General features: G+C 49.6%; 1 protein-coding gene across 16 annotated transcripts in view; it reads left to right on the top strand.

The window, feature by feature from the left end:
* Positions 1–20,037, top strand: part of LOC125714415 (nesprin-2) — a 66,623-nt gene that overhangs the window by 32,289 nt on the left and 14,297 nt on the right. For 14 of the 16 annotated variants that reach the window (XM_048985006.1, XM_048985009.1, XM_048985011.1 and 11 more), the window contains 22 exons: positions 128–265; positions 1,248–1,444; positions 1,919–2,051; positions 3,032–3,217; positions 4,177–4,326; positions 5,065–5,241; positions 5,870–6,025; positions 6,131–6,283; positions 6,703–6,873; positions 7,224–7,357; positions 7,707–7,911; positions 8,212–8,394; positions 9,775–9,882; positions 10,178–10,332; positions 11,081–11,228; positions 11,690–11,784; positions 12,333–12,564; positions 13,220–13,414; positions 13,951–14,076; positions 14,961–15,116; positions 16,895–17,053; positions 17,332–17,498. In XM_048985006.1, coding sequence (XP_048840963.1) covers positions 128–265; positions 1,248–1,444; positions 1,919–2,051; positions 3,032–3,217; positions 4,177–4,326; positions 5,065–5,241; positions 5,870–6,025; positions 6,131–6,283; positions 6,703–6,873; positions 7,224–7,357; positions 7,707–7,911; positions 8,212–8,394; positions 9,775–9,882; positions 10,178–10,332; positions 11,081–11,228; positions 11,690–11,784; positions 12,333–12,564; positions 13,220–13,414; positions 13,951–14,076; positions 14,961–15,116; positions 16,895–17,053; positions 17,332–17,498 — 3,524 coding nt within the window. The remainder of the gene's footprint in view (positions 1–127; positions 266–1,247; positions 1,445–1,918; positions 2,052–3,031; positions 3,218–4,176; positions 4,327–5,064; positions 5,242–5,869; positions 6,026–6,130; positions 6,284–6,702; positions 6,874–7,223; positions 7,358–7,706; positions 7,912–8,211; positions 8,395–9,774; positions 9,883–10,177; positions 10,333–11,080; positions 11,229–11,689; positions 11,785–12,332; positions 12,565–13,219; positions 13,415–13,950; positions 14,077–14,960; positions 15,117–16,894; positions 17,054–17,331; positions 17,499–20,037) is intronic. The other 2 variants (XM_048984998.1, XM_048984999.1) reach the window with 2 other exon arrangements.

The raw sequence follows: 20,037 nt of genomic DNA on the forward strand, positions 1-20,037 counted from the left end.
AAGTATTGTCTGTGCTCACGCTGTCCGTGCTGGCGTTGTCTGTGTCATACTCTTTGTTCTTATGCTGTCTGTGTTCAAGCTGTTTGTGCTCACACCGTCTGTGCTTATTTGTCTGTGCTTCCCTCAGGCTTGGTCTCAGTGGCAGGAGAGTTGTGGCTGGATAGCAAAACTACTGCATGACTTGGAGGCTAGGATGCCTTCGAGTACAGGGCCAGGACATGAGGATCAGGAGGAGCAGCTGCAGCAGACTCTCTGTGTCTGTGAGGTACTGCCACATCATCACACCACAGCCGGAGAAGACTGTGTCACACTGACACCACAGCCAGAGAAGACTGTCACACTGACACTGTAGCTGGAGAAGACTGTGTCACACTGACACCAAGGCTGTAGAGGGACATCTGTGCGTCACACTGACCCTACAGCTGTAGAGGGACATCTGTGCGTCACACTGACCCTACAGCTGTAGAGGGACATCTGTGCGTCACACTGACCCTACAGCTGTAGAGGGACATCTGTGCATCACACTGACCCTACAGCTGTAGAGGGACATCTGTACATCACACTGACCCTACAGCTGTAGAGGGACATCTGTGCGTCACACTGACCCTACAGCTGTAGAGAGACATCTGTGCGTCACACTGACACCAAGACTGTAGAGGAACATCTGTGCGTCACACTGACCCTACAGCTGTAGAGGGACATCTGTGCGTCACACTGACACCACAGCTGTAGAGGAACATCTGTGCGTCACACTGACCCTACAGCTGTAGAGGAACATCTGTGCGTCACACTGACCCTACAGCTGTAGAGGGACATCTGTGCGTCACACTGACCCTACAGCTGTAGAGGGACATCTGTGCGTCACACTGACCCTACAGCTGTAGAGGGACATCTGTGCGTCACACTGACACCAAGGCTGTAGAGGAACATCTGTGTGTCACACTGACCCTACAGCTGTGGAGGGACATCTGTGTGTCACACTGACCCTACAGCTGTAGAGGGACATCTGTGCGTCACACTGACCCTACAGCTGTAGAGGGACATCTGTGTGTCACACTGACCCTACAGCTGTGGAACCTGTGTAAGCAGGAACATTGCCTGATGAACAGGAACCTAAAAATACACAATGCCGCTGTTCCTTTTATAAGCTGTCTGTATTCCTGTCCTCCTGCCCGGTGACTGACTGAGCATCCCTGCTGTTTACCAGCAGCACTCTATTAATACCATGGTGTGTCTTCCCCTCGCAGCAGGTGAGCAAGGCCCTGGAGGAGAGCCGGGCACCACTGGGAGCTGCCGTGGAGCAGGGCCAGGCGCTGCAGGCTGGGGGGTTCGGCAGCACCGTGGGGGCTGCGCTGCGCGAGCTGCAGAGCCGCTGGAACGCCGTACACCACTGCGCAGAGCGGGAGCAGCTGCGGGTCTCTGCGTTCACGCATCTGTGGGCCAGGTATGTCTGCAAAGAACAGGAAATGCACTGGCATGGCTGAGGAACAGAACAGCGATACTTCATTCATCCCCGAGGGATGTTGTTATGGAGCCCATCCTACTCGCCATGACACACATGCTGATACGGTCCCCCTCTGTGCCCAAGGCCGCTGGTGCCCTGAGCAGGATATGTGGTGGAGAGCTGAATGGGAGGACTAATTCACCCCCCACACAAAGATTTGTAGTGCAGTTGGCTTTCATTAGTGTACAAATTTATACAATGTTGCCAAAACGTGTACACACTGTACATGGGCAGTGAATTAATAATACAGTATAAAGAATAAAGTACATAAGGGAGAATAATGTTTGTGGGAAATTGGAAAATATAAAAGGAAATAAGCATAATCAAGCTTCAAGATTAACGCAGCGTGTTGTCATATGTGCAGCACACAGTGAAGCTCTTATTGGCCCTTGGCTGTCTCGCCCATCCCTGCAGGTTCTGCAGTGACTCGGTGGCACTGGGTGATTGGCTGGGCAGGGCGCGGGAGCGGCTGGAGTCCTGGAGGAGGCGCTGTGATGCCACGCCCCCTCAGCAGGAGCATGTCCGCCAGCGGCTCGCCAACTTTCTGGTGAACCCTCTGTCTTCGCCGCATGTTTTCTTGATCTGTGGTTACTTGTACAGTCCTTTGGCCTGTAAGTCATGCTACCTTTGCGTATGTTTGAATTTAGTATGGAATCTCTACATTGAAGCCAGGGGTAGTGAGCTGACATTCGGCCATTTATATATTCAGCAGAGTCTTTTGATGTACAAATGAGGTAAATATGACAGCATTACAAAGACAAATGCTGTTGAGGAGGCGACTTCATAAGTGAGGCTAGGCTGAGCTTCCGGTGAAAGCCCAGGTACGAGGGTAAGCAGGACTGGAGCAGGAGCTACACGGCATCTACCACACAAAGGAAGAACCTAATAAGGTGGATATTCAACTTAGCAGCAAGTGTGACATCGAGAGCAGTCAGGGAGCATAGACTGGTACCAGGCTGGTAGAGTATGTCCTGGAACAGATGGACCTGAAGGTGTTTCCTGAAGGTGTAGTGGGGATCTGATTGGATGTCTGGATTGGATGTTTACCAGATCATTCAACCACTGGAGAATGACACAGGATTAATTTCTTACAAATAAAGAGATCGGGAATAACCTAAAACTTCCAGTAACCATCACAACATGTCATACATACATGCTGTATAAATATGTTATTAAGAGCCTTTGTTATAAGAATGAAACTATTACTAATCCTTTTGGTAATGCCCTTAATGATGGTGTCACATTGCCAGGGCTGGTGTCCCTGAGCTATTGCTGTACGCTGTTCTGGTAAACACCTGGAAAACACGTTTTACGAGACTTTTCTGATGGGGGACTCGCCTAAGCCCACAGCTATGTTCCCCTTCAGCCATGTGTCAGTCTGCACGTTGTCTTGATGTCTTGCAGTGCAGACAGCTTGCTGACCTTCTCTTAGCCTCACCCGCTGTATGTCGTGACTCACCCGCCGTATGTCGTGACTCTGGTCACACGGAGCATTCTACTTCTGCCTGCTGTGCCCTGTGAATATAGGACTTCACCAAGGAGGTGGAGGCCCGGTCTTCGCTGAAGGCCTCTGTGATCAGCACGGGTGAGCAGCTGCTGCAGCTGAAGAGGTGCGGGGACGCTGGCACACTACGGGAGCAGCTGACGCAGCTGGAGCAGGGCTGGGCCGAGATTCTCTCCACTTTGCCTTCTGTCCAGGACTGGCTGCACCAGGTACGGCCCAGCTGGGCCAAACCCTCCACGTCTCCAGCTCGTGTAGCTGAGTGGCTTAGGCCTCTGTGCCTGTGATCGGAAGGATGCTGGTTTGAATCCTGTCCACAGCAGAATAGTTGCATATTTATTGGGCCCTTGAGGGAGGCCCTCAACCCGCTCAAATGCTCCTGGGGGGCTATTTAAATGGCTAAACCTGGGCTCGGACCCCAAGCTTTGCTCTGAACTGTATATAAATGTGCGTGACTCTAAGGAGAGCAAGAAGGAGGTATTCGTTAAGAAGCATTCCAGTGTACCTGAACTCATACTGCTGCAAATAAAGCAGAATTTCATTACATTTCACGATAAAGTCTGAAGTCACCCGGTACAGTGGTTTAGTCGCCAGTAAACAGCATTCTAGTTTCAAGTCCCTGGATACTCACGCTGTGGTCAGTTACTGAAGCATCGCTCTGTGTATGCGTGACATTTTGTTATCTAACGTTCTTGGCCAGACCTTCAAGGCTGTTGGCTGTTGTACAGCAGGAAACCTCCCATGTTGCAGTAACTGAGCTGACCAAAGCTGAAACATGTCAAGAAGTAAGAGAAAAAGCGAGATAAAGAAAGGAGAACATGACTCCCAAAAGCTTATCTTCAGAAGTTACAGCTTAACTAATAAAAGTAAAACAACATTTCATAACTAAATAAACATTGCGTGCGTGTGTTTGGCAATACAGTGACACTGGCAAATCCAGTGGATGTTAAATAACACAAGTGAAGAGATTATGAGATTCCTCTCAGGAACCAGGCTGGGAGAGAATGGGAAGGTGACCTTCGGGGTGTTCCTAAATCCTGAGGAAGATCTGGATTGTTGGATTTGGGGACTGCACCAATAAATAGCTGTACGAAATGAACATAAAGAGGGTGCTACACTAACAGTGAGGTGGAGACGTTCTTCAGGTAGCATTTTGTTTCCCCACTTTTAGCAGTTGATGGAGAAGCTGCATCCTTCGGAGGCCATGACTGAGCTGGGAGTCTGGATGGATGCAATGGAGAAGAGGCTGAAAGAAGATCATCAGGAGATCCGTCAGGCCAGCAGTGCCGCCGGGCTTCAGCCGTTGCTGCAGAGATACAAGGTTTCAGCCGATCAGTCACGATCTGTCACGTTCCGTCACCATCTGTCATGATCTGACACGATCCGCCGTGATCCGGCGTGATCCGGCATGATCTGACAGAACTCTACAAAACAAAAGGAGGCAATATGCAAAAACATTTGCAGTGATTTGCAGTGAGGTAGATAAAACGGGAGGGAGCAAAAACATGGACTGTCTGGGAGTCCCTGAGGACCGGTTTGCGGAACCCTGGCTTAGAGGGAAGCTTTGGGTGTGTGTGACAGCTGTCAGGCCCCTGGGGATGTGAGGTCATGCCGGGGAGTGACAATGTGCAAAGTGTGAGCGGAATGAGGGCATCAAGTCCACATCCCCTAACCCATTTACTTCACTGTGGATAATAGCAGCTCTAAGCAAACATACGCCGATGAGTGAAAACATGAGGACCACCCCGTGTAAAGTGAATAATGTTTACTATGTAGTAAAAATGATGCGTGTCACCTGGATTATATTCCACGGTAAGTTAACATTCCGTACTCATAGTCCAGACTGCATCCCCAGGACGGCTTATGGGCTGCTCACTCACTCAGTCCCATGGGTATCGCAGTCACTCAGTCACATGCTGCACTGACTAGTCATGGCCCCCCAACACAGCCCTGCGCTCCGAGGTTCCAGCTCTGCCCACTGGACCGCAGTGTTACACGACGCCATGTCAGTTCCGTCCACGAGGTCTGCTTCCCGCTGATGTTAGTCTCCCTTCCGCAGGAGTATCAGGTTGAGATGGCCTGCCACCAGCTTACGGTCGACACGCTCGACCAGTCAGTGTCACAGCCCAGCGGCATTGACCTTCCAGCCACAAGATATGAGCTCGCGCTCCATGCTGAGAAGCTTGGCGCCCTGAACTTGCGCTGGCTCCGCCTGAAGGGGGCGCTGTGCAGCCAGGTGAGCCCTGTTGTGAAAACTATATTTCAGCTATAAAAAGTACAAAACTGTAGCGCACACAAGAATCATCTTTAAAAGTGAACTTCTAACCAAGGTTTTATTTATTTATGAATATATATATATATATATATATATATCATCTTCAGGCACCTTTGCAGCAGAGCCAGGTAACAAGGGCCAAATCCAGGCATGAATCTGCATAATACAGGGACTGGATGAGAATCAGCTTGCTACACGCTAATGCTCTCAGAGCGATGTCCTGTCATACTTAACGGGGGGGGGGGCAGCCCGTCCCGTCCCGTCCCTCTGTTTGATTATGAGCTGGATGCTGCTTACCTACAAATGCGTCTCCTGAGACCTTCATGAACAGCCTGCCCACCCGTCCTCCTTACGCACACTTTACTAACGCTAATTCAGCTTAGTTTTAGAAACTTTTTTCATTTCACTGGGTGTGCATTTGCATCTATTTATTCAGCAGAATAGTTTTAGTATAGAGCCACGTGACGCAGGTATGACATCGGAAGCAAACGGCGAGCAGCTAATTTAGGTATGAATGTAGCTCGACTTTTGAGCTCAGGTTCATTCAGCGATGTGACAGCGAGCGTGAAAATGCTCTGGTGCTCCTCAGGTCCAGCTGCTGGAGCAGAACCTCCAGACCTGCCTGGCCAGAGACGAGAGGCTGCGGGTCCTGGGCGGAGGGCTGTCCAGGCAGAGGGAGAAGCTGAGTCAGGTGGAGAGACCCAGCAGTCGCTCGCAGGCCAGGGAGGCGCTGCAGGAGTGTGGGGTATGCGTCCACACTTGCACCCGTGTCCGACATGCACCAGCTTGGCTATTGCGGGTCTGTTCGCATTGCGAAGTGCATAAATGTCGGCCTGTGAACGTGACGCAGGACACAGAGGAGAAGCTGAAAGATACGGAAGCCCAGCTTCAGGAGCTGAGAGAAGTCTGCCTCAGCGATACCGACGGAGAGCTGCGTCGCCACTGCACATGCAGTGAGCAGCTGGACATGCTCCGCAGGGACTGCGCAGATCTGCGTCAGCAGGTGCCTCACACGGCCCGGGCATCACTGCACCCATGATGTAGCGTCAGAGATTCACTGTATTATCTGAGCATGATCACTCTGTCCCGTACGTTACATTTCCTTAGTGTTACATTACAGTACAATGCATCATACATATTGACTATGAATATACTATACTAGATCAGCAGCATAGTACAATGTATAACTGTAATAAATAACTGTACTAGAAAATGCAGTGCATTATACCATTATAACACTAGACCAGACTGCGTACAAAGACAAAACACCGTAATCGCATTTTTCAAAATTGAGTTGTGACTGAAATTGGGTCTCTTAGGCTCTGTTTTATCCCGCAACAGAATTCCTTAGTTTAGCGCAGTTATTGTGTTTCACCTCTGGGGGGCAGTACAGTTTACCTCTGTCAGGTCCCGTCTCTGCAGGTCACTGCTCTCCGCCCAAGGCTGCAGGGGGCCCTGGATCTCTGGGGCCTGGTAACAAAGGGGCTAGCAGAGATAGCACTCCACACCACCAAGAGCCAGTACTCTCTCGAGCAGGGCACCCACGCCCAGTTCTCCCAGCATGCACTGCAGGACCACGTGGATGAGTTACAGGTATCTGTGCTTTCGGCCAGGTTCTGGTCAGCTTCATGCGCATGAGTGCTAAGCACCGATATACAAAATGACCAAACACATGTGATTTTCCGACGTCTTTAAAATCTTTGTTTTATTTCGTTGTCAATTTTAAATCTCTTTCAGACCTATGAGATGATGTGCACTAAAGTCTGCAAACTGTTCACAAGTTTGTGTCGCTGCTGACTTTTGTGAACTGTGCAGGTTGGGTCCCTTTCTGTGGACTGTCAGGGTTATGGAAGTTTGCTGAACGGCTGACATCCGTATTGAAGTTGTTGATGTGGATATAAACTGTAATGCTAGTGAGCTGGACTGTGTATTTCTGCCTGTAGCTCCTGCAGGTAGAGGCAGGGGGCGCTGAAGAGAAGTGGGAGGCTTTAAACCAGAACTTCTCCAACCTGAGGGACGTCATCAGTCCTGCTGCAGCTCAGCTTTTATCGGAGCAGATAGAGAAGCAGAAAATTCGGTCAGTACCTGAGTAAACAGGACTGCTGTCTCCTCGTAGCCTGGCTGGCGTGAAAATTCAGTACAACCACAATTAAACATTACCTGCATGAACAACACTCCATCCATCCATCCATCCATCCATCATCAATGCTTATCCATAACATGGCCACAGTGAGACCCACAGGGCACTGGGCAGTGGACTCCCCCTGTCTCACATGTCCATCACATGACATAATAACCAAACATACATTTAAAAAGTGTCTGTCCATTTCTGTTTGGACGGCTGTGTGACACTGCGTGTCTGCAGCTGAACTCCATGAACCCTTCTGTACCATTGGTGGCTGTGTTTGTTCGCTTGCTGTCTTTAGGTGGGCAGCAGTCAGCCAGGAGGTAGCCGGCGCTCTGCCGCGGGCCCAGGAGCTGCTGGGCCTCTGGAGAAGGTTCAGCGGGGCCTTCATGAGCTGCTCGCAGAGTCTGCAGGTCCACCAGGAACGGGCCAGCTTCCTGCTCGCAGCCTGGCCTGGGAGGCAGCACACTGCTGAGCAAGTGGTAAAGCGACTGGAAGCCAGCAGGGTGAGTCCACCACGAAGGCTGCGAAGGGCTGACATGCAGCAGCACCTCATACGCTACACTCAGTGTATGTCAGTAACCATACTAAGCTGTCATTTATTATCCATTTACATCGTTCAGAATGTAACAAACTGATGAACTCGTGTCATAAGATTAAAATGTGTTAAAATCTCTCTGACATGGTATCAGATGGAATAATTAGAACAATAATTTGGTATTGTGTAGAATGGTATCAGATGGAATAATTTTTAAAAAAGGATTGTTTTTAAAGTGGCCTTGCTTTATAACTTAAATGTTGGACAGATGCAGCAGCAGAGTTTGCAGGTCTTGCAGAGAAGCATGGAGGAAGTGATGGAAACTAGCAAACATCTCACTGGCCACATGAATGTCCCAGCATCCATCTTTATCCAATCAGAGGGCTGGATGTTGTCATGTGAACTCCTCAAGCTAAGGGAGGCACTCGCAAGGAGAGAGGGACACCTACAGGTAGGAGGTCAATGCCAGCGGTCAGACATGTCCATATGCTGATCTTTGATCTGTAATTGGTGGTTAGGCGTGTCCATATGCATATCTTTGAGCTGTAATTGGTGGTCAGGTGTGTCCATATGCTGGTCTTTGAGTTGTAATTGGTGGTCAGGCGTGTCCATATGCTGATCTTTGAGCTGTAATTGGTGGTCAGGCGTGTCCATATGCTGATCTTTGAGCTGTAATTGGTGGTGAGGCGTGTCCATATGCTGATCTTTGAGCTGTAATTGGTGATATTCAACCCAAGTAAATATTGGTGATAATGCTGACATTTCTGAATTGTATTGACAGTTTTAGGTGTCTGTTTTTACAGTAGTTTAAAAGAAATGTTTTTTGGGGGAATAATATTTGGAATAGTAGCAAAATGTAAAGACTGATCATTAGTAAGAAATAATTAACTATGCCTAATAATACTAGTGCCCTGCGATGGGCTAGCCCCCCATCCTGGGTTGTTCCCTGCCTCGTGCCCATTGCTTCCGGGATAGGCTCCGGACCCCCCGCGACCCAGTAGGATAAGCGGTTTGGAAAATGGATGGATGGATGGATAATAATACTAATAACAGCCTAATCAAACTCATGAATTTGTAAAAACAGCCTGGTTCCTCATGTGTGGAGAACATTGCTGTACATATTGTGTTGTCGTATACTGGTAATGTGTTATTGCCTGATCGACTACAGTATGTTATCATTCAGAATTTATTATAGCAATGGACATTGTTACAAGACTGAAAATATCCAAATCACGTTAAACATTGCAATAGTGGTTTAATGATTTACACATTGAGAGTAGGATCAAAAGTCTAAGAATAAAGAAAATGATATGAAATTTGAGTAAAAGCTTGGTAAACCTTGAGATGCTATTTCCACAAAACGTTAAAAATAATAAAATTTGCCTTGGGATGTATCCATGGCTAGTTCTATAATCTGAAGGTTTTGTTAGTGTCCTGAAGACCCAATCGTGGCTTGTTTTGTGTGCATGTAGGGAGTTTGAATTGCTGGACTGCATATTTTTCCCAAAGTATAGAACTTTCTGGGGCTATTAAACAGCAGCAGGCTATAGGAAGACATCCGTCAGAAGCTGTGAAAATAGTACAGACCCCTGGAGATCATCTTTTGTTTGGTTATGGTTAAGGTTAGTTCTAGGTTGGAGTTAAGGTCGCCATGTTGGGATTAGGCTTTACCCCATAGAAATGAATGGAGAGTCCCCACAAAGATATAATTACAAACCTGTCTGTGTGTATGCATGTGTGTGTCTATATGTGTGTGTGTCTGTGTGTGTGTGTGTGTCTGTGTGTGTGTGTGTGTGTGTGTGTGTGTGTGTGTGTGTTTGTGCACTTGCAGGAGGAGCTGCAGGAGCTGCAGAAGTTCACCAGCAGCCTGGCCTCACTGGAGCTGCACCTCTGCTCCTGCCAGAGCAGATTGACCAGCGGCGCAGACTCTGCCCCCCAGGTGAGCTGTGGCTTCATGCGTGTGGCGGTAGTGCGACTCCCATCAGTCCTGGAATTCACCGCTGTGCACACTGGCGTGCGGCAGGCTGGAGACCCCCCCGGGAGCATCCTGCAAACAGGCAGCAGCCCCCGACGCCCACAAGCCATGTGCAGTGTCCCACAAGGCCGTCCATGGGAATTTAAACATGACCCAGTGTCATGACCCCCTTGCTTTATTGCTGGTGGTTTACAGCACCGTTACTGTTGGTCAGGGTTAGGGTCTGGCGGTGAATGGCTGCTCCTCTGCATATTTCCAGAGCGTCCTGCAGGACCTGGGCTCCCTAGGACCTGAGCTGGAGGCCCTGAACTGGAAGGGTGACATGCTGCCCCAGGGGGACCCTGCTGGTGACAGACTTCAAGCCCTCAACAGGCAGTGGTCTGTGACCTTCTCACAGGCGGCACAGGTGTACAGGTGGGGGAGCTGCACTCTTGTCTCTTCACTCTTTCCCACAGTGCCGCAGACAGCAGGTCCTGTTATTTGTTACTGGACATGAGTGTACTGAACCTGGGTAACACCTTCTGGAGTCTGCTGTCCTGAACCTTAAGGTTCATTTTAAAAATGTTAAAAAGCCCTTTGGGGTATTTCAGACTGAGTGTGGTGAGTGAAGACCATGATAATATGGTTCTGTGGCAAAACTCATAATGCTCCAGATAAACTGACAGCATCTTTTCGCCATGCGTGTATCTCTAATGCGTTTCTCTCATGCGTGTGTCTCGCATGCGCGCATCTCTTATGCGTGTCTCTCATACGTATCATTCTAATGTGTGTGTCTCTCATGCGTGTGTCTCTCATGCATGTTATTGTAATGCGTGTGTCTCTAATGCGTGTGTCTCTCATGCATGTGATTGTAATGCGTGTGTCTCATGCGTGTGTCTCTAATGCGTGTGTCTCTCATGCGTATATCAATCATGCGTTTGTCTCATGCATGTGTCTCCCATGCGTGTGTTTCTAATGCGTGTGTCTCTCATGTGTATATCAATCATGCGTTTGTCTCATGCATGTGTCTCCCATGAGTGTGTTTCTAATGCGTATGTCTCTCATGCATGTGTGTGGCTGTTGTCGTGCATGTGTCTGCGCCCCCGTGCCTCTCGCCATGCATTTGACTGCGGTTATCGCCATGCATGTGTCTCTCATGCGTGTTTCTGCCCGTGTCTCTCAGTGAGCTGCAGCAGGGCGCCGTGGGTCAGCAGAGCTTCCAGTTGCTCTGCCAGGGCTGGGAAGCCTTCCTGCAGAGCATGGAGGACAGTCTGGCCAGGCAGGAGCCCCTCTGCTCCCCCTCCCTGCGCGAGCAACTCGCCGTGCTCCAGGTAGCCCCCGGCCCGTGGCACTCTGCCCGCTCTTTTCCTTTACCTCACTCTTACCACACCCCTGGCCCCAGTTGACGTGCCTATGTATGTATTCCTTGCCTCCTTCAGAACATATTATTTATTGCCTGGTAACTTTTGAAGCCATCGTCATGTTAATTAATAACAGCTCACGTAATTAGTCAGCTCACGTCGATTGTGAAAATGGAGCTGGAACATAGTGTCACCACTAGAGGTGATGATTGACATGCAGGGCTGCCGAAGGCCCCATATTGGCTTCCGAAGGCCTGACGTGTCCCCAGCTGTTGTGCCTGTTTCGCTTAACACTGGACAAAATCATCTCCCATATTGTTTCAAAATGGGACACAGCATTTTATTTTTCTTCAGTGTGAGGCAGAACCCATTTATACACGATGGATGGAAACTCTAGTTCCCGTGTCCGTAATAATCAGTGTCCCCCGCAGAAGCTGCGAGTGGAGCTGCCCAGGGGAGATCAGCTTCTGTGGTCCGTCCTTCGGGAGGGACAGGGTCTGCTGGAGAGCCTGGAGGCCGAGCAGAGGTAAGAGATCGACGAGCACCGGCACGGGAGTAACTCCAACAGGATGCTTTCAGTACTCTGGTACCTCAGGGATGATTTTATTGGCAGCAGATGGTGTATGAGTATAGGAACATGGTTATAAAAACTGCTATTAAGTACGTCTCAGTTTCAGCAGTACTTTCATACTAAGATCTGGTGCAGAATGAACTGTATATGCTGACAGCCCTCAATGCAACTAATAAGGACTGATGCTGAGCTACTCTTCTGCATCTGGGTGCCTATAAGCTGGAGTTACTGTGATTGTAACTGAGGCTCAGTTCATTATTGAGTGATTGGCGATGGAAACGTTTGTGAGAAGGTTTGTATCTCAAATGATAACCATGTATTTAATGGCTGTGTCGCCTTGGGCCATCTTGTGTTGATTGACGTATCACGGTAGATAAATTCTTTTCCAGAGGATGGTTTCGGAGGTCTGTGTTTGTGTGCCATTCGCTGGGAGACCCTAGCGTACCGGAGGGTGAGTCACATGACCTAAGTGAGCATGAGTCACATGACCCATTGTTCCACAGGCATGACCTCGCTCTCCAGCTGACCCATATGAGGGAGCACTGGCACTCTGTGCTGGTAAGGGTACAGCAGCATGGGGCCCTGCTGAGGGCGCTAGTGAGGTACTGGCAGCTCTACATACACGGCACAAATGAACTGAGGGCACTGCTGAGCCAGACTGACACGCTCCTGCCCCCTACTGGCCCCGCCCACTGCAGTCTGCGTGAGCTCCGATGGTCCCTGCATGACCTAAAGGTAGGGTTTACCTATCTGTCTGTCCGTCTGTCTGTCTGTCCATCGGTCTGTCTGTCTGTCTCTGTCTGTCAGTCTTTCTGTCTGTCCGTCTGTCAGTCCCTCTGTCTGTCTGTCCGTCTGTCTGTCTCTGTCTGTCTGTCCGTCTGTCCGTCTGTCTGTCTCTGTCTGTCAGTCTTTCTGTCTGTCCGTCTGTCAGTCCCTCTGTCTGTCTGTCTGTCCGTCTGTCAATCCCTCTGTCTGTCTGTCTGTCTGTCTCTGTCCGTCTGTCTGTCTGTCTGTCCGTCCGTCTGTCTGTCTGTCTGTCTCTGTCTGTCTGTCCGTCTGTCTGTCTCTGTCTGTCCGTCTGTCTGTCTCTGTCTGTCCGTCTGTCCGTCCGTCTGTCTGTCTGTCTGTCTCTGTCCGTCTGTCTGTCTGTCTGTCCGTCCGTCTGTCTGTCTGTCTGTCTCTGTCTGTCTGTCCGTCTGTCTGTCTCTGTCTGTCCGTCTGTCTGTCTCTGTCTGTCCGTCTGTCCGTCTGTCTGTCTGTCTCTGTCTGTCTGTCCGTCTGTCTGTCTCTGTCTGTCCGTCTGTCTGTCTCCGTCTGTCTGTCCGTCTGTCTGTCTGTCTGTCCGTCCCTCCCTCCCTCCCCACTCATGCCCTGTCACCATCTTGTCCAGTATGCTGAGGACCAGGTGGGCCACCGCCGTGCTGTCTACCGGCAGACTATGCAGATTGGCTGGCAGCTATGCTCTGCGTCTGATGCGCAGACCCAGGCGCAGCTGCAGACGGAGCTGCGGCTGCTGCAGGAGGACTGGGAGCGCACGGAGAGCCTGCTGGAAAAGCGCAGGGCCCTCACAGAGGCCGTCCTGCAGGTACATGGGAAAGGTCATGAGGGCAGATACTTGGCTGGGTCTGTTTGGACTAACAGCTCAAAGAGGCCTCATTGACTCTTAGGTAAACAAAATGCTTATTTGCTCTGACAGGTTCAACAGCCTTTGCCATCATTTAAGTCATAGATCCTGCTTTTCAGTCAGAACCCTGAGGTCCAAACACAGATACATAAACACATGCCTGCACCTCTGTGCCTATATGCAGTCATGCTGAGATGCTCACGCACAGCTGAGGGATTCGGGTAGGGAATCCGTCACACTGACCCACTGACCCACATCGGAACAACTCAGCAGTGACATGGCAGATGTGACGCAGTCCTCGATCTCTAACGGAGCATGCAGCCAAGCACTAGCTGTGTAGTACACTGTGTGTGGTCCCCGTATAGCTGGATCTGACTCCCTGAAGGATTTTGACTCACTAAACGGCGGTTCAAGAGGAGAAATTCCTGTGTGCTGTGCTCAGCCAGAGACCCTGGCACTGACGCTGTCCTCATGCGTTCTATGAATTCTCTCCCCAGAACTGGGAGCGCTACAAGGCCAGGCTAGCCGATAGCGGAGAGCGGCTGGAGGAGGTGAGGAACAGACTGAAACAGCCGCTGCCTGAATGTCTGGAGGAGATCCGGGTCACAGAGAAGATCACCAAGGTGCTTATCGGAGCATAACAGCGTAACACCATACTGAGCATATAAAACCAGAGCTGAAGGAATAAAAATGATCACTACCCACAACATGCATGAATGTCAGTGAGGCAGCTTAGCAAGTCAGTGAAGGTGGGGCGATGATGTTGTTTTCACTGAGGAAATTTTAGCTAGGATGGCGTTTGGCAACAGTCGCTAAGGTCCAAGTGCTCAACGACATGTACTTGCCCTTATTCTCAGTTACAGTGACTAGCGCTCCTTGGGTTAAGTGTAGGACTTATAAGTGACATTTAATTAGATTTAATAAGTACAATGGCAGCGAAATATTATTGTGGCAAAAGAGCTCCGTTACTGTGTGTAAATATATATAAACTATAAGGGAAAAAGTTAAGATGGACAATAAAATAGATAATTAAAAAAAAACTATTAGAAAAAGTAACAAAATATATATGAGTGTAATATGAAGTGTCCTACAGATGTTGCTCATCCTGTAATTCTCTTATCTGTGCCTATAGTCAATGAGTGTTATATACGCTTGCACACTGCAGCGTCTTCCTAACTGGCACTCACGGGCACCGCTGGGAAGCCGGCAGTGTAGTTAGTGAGAGCAAGACAGTCATTGTTGTACCTCCTGGTTCGCTATTGGCTGGGAAGCCGGCAGTGTAGTTAATGCAAATTGGACGGTCATTGTTTTGCCTTCTGGGTTGCTATTGGCCGGTTGCTCTTCCCTTGCCCCTCCCTCTTCCATCCCCCTCACCCTATCCCAGCCCCTGTCCCGGTCTGTTGCCCAGTCCCCTAATCTGGCGGGAGATTAAAGGAAGGGGGGAGGGAGTGTGCATGTGAGCGCAGTGGCCGTGCGGGACTGAGGTGGCCTCTGCCGTACGATGCAGGAGCAGGAGGAAGCTCTGCAGCACTGGGCGCACGACCTGACGGAGCTGGCGGCCATGAAGACAGAGCTGTCCCAGTACGTGACGGGCAAAGATGGGGGCCCCCCGGACGAGGCAGCCGAGGACCTGCAGCTCCAGTGGGAGGAGCTCTGTGCGAAGGTGGGGGCCGCAGGGCCCGTGTGTGTGGAGGGAGGCAGTGTGTGAGAGCCCATGCAACAGGGGTCCAGATGGTTACACTCATCCAGAAACTTTGTCAGAGTTCAGGGGATGGGGGGGGGGGGGGTTGGTTAAATTGGGTCTTATACATTTCCTAATTGTAATCTGTTTCTAGAGTGTTATATACTGAAGTACATAACTGTGTTTGGTAAGGTTGTAGAAGTGGCTACTTACTGCAGGGTTCTTCAAGAACGAGGTTAGTGATTGTGTCACTGTGTAGATCTAGTTCGTAAATGCTGGTGCTGCTTTGCACGCATGGAAAGCTGAATGGAGATGTCAGTAATGAACCGTGGATGTATGGAGGGAGATCGAGATAGCAGAAACATCACATGGAAAAGGACTTTGCCATAATGAAATCACAGTTACAAACTAGGGCCACAGAAGGTAGAGAGAATGATCGAGCTTCACATCCCATCTCTAAGGGAGAGCCCAGCCATTTCGGCCGCTTGTATTCGCAACCTCGTTCTTTCGGTCACTACCTACAGCTCATGACCACAGGTGAGGGATTCTGGTAGGGAATTATATACCTTGTAAATAGTCTGCAGGGTTTGCAAACTGCCCAACGCTTTTGATGTAGCTCATTTTAGGTTTATAATGGAATAATATAGATTTTCCATGAGATTTCTGGCATGAGCGTGAGAGTCTGAAAGCGTGAGAGTCTGAAAGCGTGAGAGTCTGAAAGCGTGAGAGTCACGCCGGATGCGTGACAGTTGGTAACACTGCACAATTGCACAGTCAAACATGGTTAATCTGAAAGCGTGAGAGTCACGCCGGGTGCATGACAGTTGGTAACACTGCACAATCGCACAGTCAAACATGGTTTTTGAGGCTTTTTATATTTATGTTGTGTTGCATTGCATTGGTGTTGTTGATGTTATACATTTATTTTTTGTATCTGTATTTGTGTGTAGGGTCATTGGGGCCAAAGGGAAATGGGGCCATTCACTGTGTACATGGATGTGTCGAGCATAAAAAACCCTTGAGTCTTGACTTCTGTCATTTTGATCCCCTCCTGTGCGTAACTATAGACTCGGATCCAGTGAGTGGAGGCAGGCAAAGGTGGGGCCGATAGGGTGCATGAATGAGTCACAGGTGGGCTGTTCCGTCTGGCTGATCGCGGGGGCTTCTAGGTGCCCCAGTGCCTGATGGGAGATGACAATGGCACTCTCTGTATTCAGCAGCAGTAGCACTTAATGATTACTAATGGGTTACACCTCATTATAAAACAGTCCTCTTCCGTAATTTGGCCCTAAGACTGGGGGGTGGGGTACATGGAGCTCTCGAGTTCTTTCTGTGTCATATAAGCTTCCTTTGGGTTCTTTAGTTTGCTCCCACAGACATAGAGTTAGGCTATTTGGTATCTTAGAATGCCTGCGGCATATGATTGGATGGGTGTGTGTATGTGCCCTGTGATAGGCTGGCATCACAGCCATGTGCCCTGTGATAGGCTGGTATCCCTGCCTTGTGCCCTGTGCTACTTGGGATAGGCTTCCAGGCCCAATGACCTGATGCAGATTTAGTGGTTGGAATATGGATGGATGGAGAGATAGATGGATAGATGAATGGATGGTTGCAAGAGGTTTGTGAAGTGACATTTTAATCCTCAATAATATTCTCACTTCAGTACACCCTGTGATTGGTGCTGCCCAGTTTTGTGATGGAACATGTCTGAACTTTGAACATTGGAAGCAGTTTGAACGTGTGGCTTTGACACTTTGCAGGTTTCTCTGCGCAAGCAAGAGATTGCAGATCGTCTGAGCGCCTGGGTGATTTTCAACAAGAAGAACAGGGAGCTCTGCGAGTGGCTGACGCAAATGGAGAGCAAAGTGACGCACAGGGCCGACATTAGTTTGGATGACATGATGGAGAAGCTGAAGAAGGTAGGGTGTGAGGTCCCAGTCAGAGTGGGGGGGTCCCAGTCAGAGCCAATCAGAGCTGACTGTACAGATTGGAAGTCAGCAATGCAGACTGGAGTATCTGGGGTAGAACAGCAAAGGCGTCGCTCTCTGCTTATGCTGTTTACATCATAAATAAAATGCACTCCGTGTCATTTCTCTTTAATGGAGTAATTACTGTACTTGCTGTTACTGTAGTATATGCGTCTGGGGAAACTCACCTGTTGTGGGAAGACCAATTCTCCAGTCCCTTTTCCAACCAGGACTTCATGGAGGAGATCAACCTTTTCAGTGAGAACAAGATCCATCTGAACAGGCTGGCTGAGCAGCTTCTCAGCGCCAGCGACCAGGCCCAGGGCGCTGAGGCCAGTGACAGAATGGCCGACGTGAATGCACGCTGGCAGTGCCTGTTAGACCACATCGAGGCCAGGTGAGGGCGCCGCTCTGACCTCACAGCTCTGCCAGTGGCTGTACAGCACCATTGCTTACGATGGTGGTACTGAAGGCTATGGGAACGTTCCGATAGTTCGGGCAGCTAATATGACGTCCTTTCCGTTGCGATACATCCAACTACAGTTTAAAATTCATCATCATTAAAGAAACACCATGCATTCCGCTATCATTGAGTCTGGTCTGTTCCCCCCTATAAACTAACATGCTGAAACTACTGGCCCAGAACTGCGGTGATGTGTAGAGGTGCAGCTCTGCGAATAGATGGTGATGCTTCCAGCCAGTTATTATGTGCATATTTGATAAATTGGCTGATTTATTGGTGCAGATATTGTAATTTGAGTTAATTATTTGGTTATTTGTTCAGCCCTCTCACTTATCCTTTAACGTTTACATGGAGAATTTGTCCTTAATTATTTCTTCAGAGCTTGTAATGCAGTGATGTTTATGAGATTTTACTCTGGCAGTGTCAGTGACCATCAGCAGCTTCAGCTTATTTTGTTGCCTGCTTAGACAGTAGCAGTGACACTCAGGACCATTAATTTGTCTTTGTTTTGTCTAAAATGAGAACTATTTGGTATTTATGCCCATAATATAGTTTAGAAATTGATGAAAGTAGAATTGCTACAGAAACAAACCATGTGACCAGGTCTAGCCCTCTCACTCTCCCTGTTTGCTCTAAGTCATGCCGTCACAACTCGCCCTGCCCAGGGTCCCTGATCACTGGCAGAAGGTTCCGTGTCCAATGCCAGTTCCCGTCCACGGTTCCCAGCGACTGCTCCCTGACCTCAGCCAGACGGAGCGAGCTGTGCTGGAAGCTGGGCATTGGGGTTAAAGACCTGCTCTGCCCACTGTAAACAGCTTCAGATTAGCCATCTGGCCAAGGCTGGCAGTAGGCCTGTGTGGCTGGGTCACCCGTGATTGGTCTCATGGTGCTGCATTAGGCATGATTAACCAATCAGCTACAACTGCGCCTGCGTGGCTGGGTCACCCGTGATTGGTCTCATTATGCTGCATTAGCCATGATTAACCAATCAGCTACGACTGCGCCTGCGTGGTTGGGTCACCCGTGATTGGTCTCATTATGCTGCATTAGCCATGATTAACCAATCAGCTACGACTACTCCTGCGTGGCTGGGTCACCCGTGATTGGTCTTATGGTGCTGCATAAGGCATGATTAACCAATCAGCTACGACTGCGCCTGCGTGGTTGAGTCACCCGTGATTGGTCTCATGGTGCTGCATTAGGCATGATTAACCAATCAGCTACTACTCCTGGACATCCCTGTTTTTGAGGGTGCATCACGATCCAATGAAGGTGCCCTTCATAATCCTGTTAGCCAGTGAGTAGGAGATGGACTCTGCCCCAGACTGGGCCATGGCGATGGTGGTCCTGCTCCAGGGCCGACTGACAACAGACTTGAAGCTTCACTTCCTGTCTGACCAATCATGGAGGAGTATTTAATTTACATGGAGTCTTGGTTTTACACTTAGATCTGCAGATTAAAATGATGAATATAGCTTAATCTATGTAATCTGATAAACCAGTAAGGTGCTGGTAGATGACACCGTTCTTAAAAAGCCTCAGTATGACAGGATGTTGATATTAATAACTTTGTAACAGATATAACATTCATAAACTCTGGACGATTGTTTGCAGTGCAGCCGCCTGTGAGTGAGTATGAGCCTCTGCCTTCTAAGGTATCTGCTCCATGTGCTCCTCTTGGAGTGCAGCCCATGTAGGGTTAAGCTCTTGTCTTGAGGTTTGAAAAGGTTCAGCTGTAACCTAACGGCCTACTGCTGTGCTCTTTATAGCTCTGTTGTTTGTGTAACCATGGAAACCTCAGCCACCCATTGTCAGCAGACCGTGTCAGCTTCTTTACTTCCAGCCTGGTTACTACGGCGACCTTAAGCGCGGGACCAGGTCACCTGAGACACGAGGGTACAGCCCTGGTGGGCGGAGTGGGAGGGGTGGGGGGTGGTGGTGACTGGTGAGACCCACCTGGGACTCTTTCCCAAACGTAGAAGGAGACACTCGCCAGTTTGTGCCTGATACCATTCAGGTGTGGTGGTGTTTTGCGGAACATAACCAGCAGTTTGTGAAAGGTTTTTGTGTGCACATGGAACCAGGTCAAACACAGGGGGACCCGGTTCCATGTGACATTCCCCCTCTGTATGACCCGGTTCTATGTGACATTCCCCCCAGTATGACCCGGTTCCATGTGACATTCCCCCTCTGTATGACCCGGTTACATGTGACATTCCCCCTCTGTATGACCCGGTTCTATGTGACATTCCCCCCAGTATGACCCGGTTCCATGTGACATTCCCCCTCTGTATGACCCGGTTCCATGTGACATTCCCCCCAGTATGACCCGGTTCCATGTGACATTCCCCCCAGTATGACCCGGTTCCATGTGACATTCCCCCTCTGTATGACCCGGTTCCATGTGACATTCCCCCTCTGTATGACCCGGTTCCATGTGACATTCCCCTCAGTATGACCCGGTTCCATGTGA

The sequence above is a fragment of the Brienomyrus brachyistius genome, chromosome 19, assembly GCF_023856365.1.
Source record: "Brienomyrus brachyistius isolate T26 chromosome 19, BBRACH_0.4, whole genome shotgun sequence".
Taxonomy (NCBI): Eukaryota; Metazoa; Chordata; class Actinopteri; order Osteoglossiformes; family Mormyridae; genus Brienomyrus; species Brienomyrus brachyistius.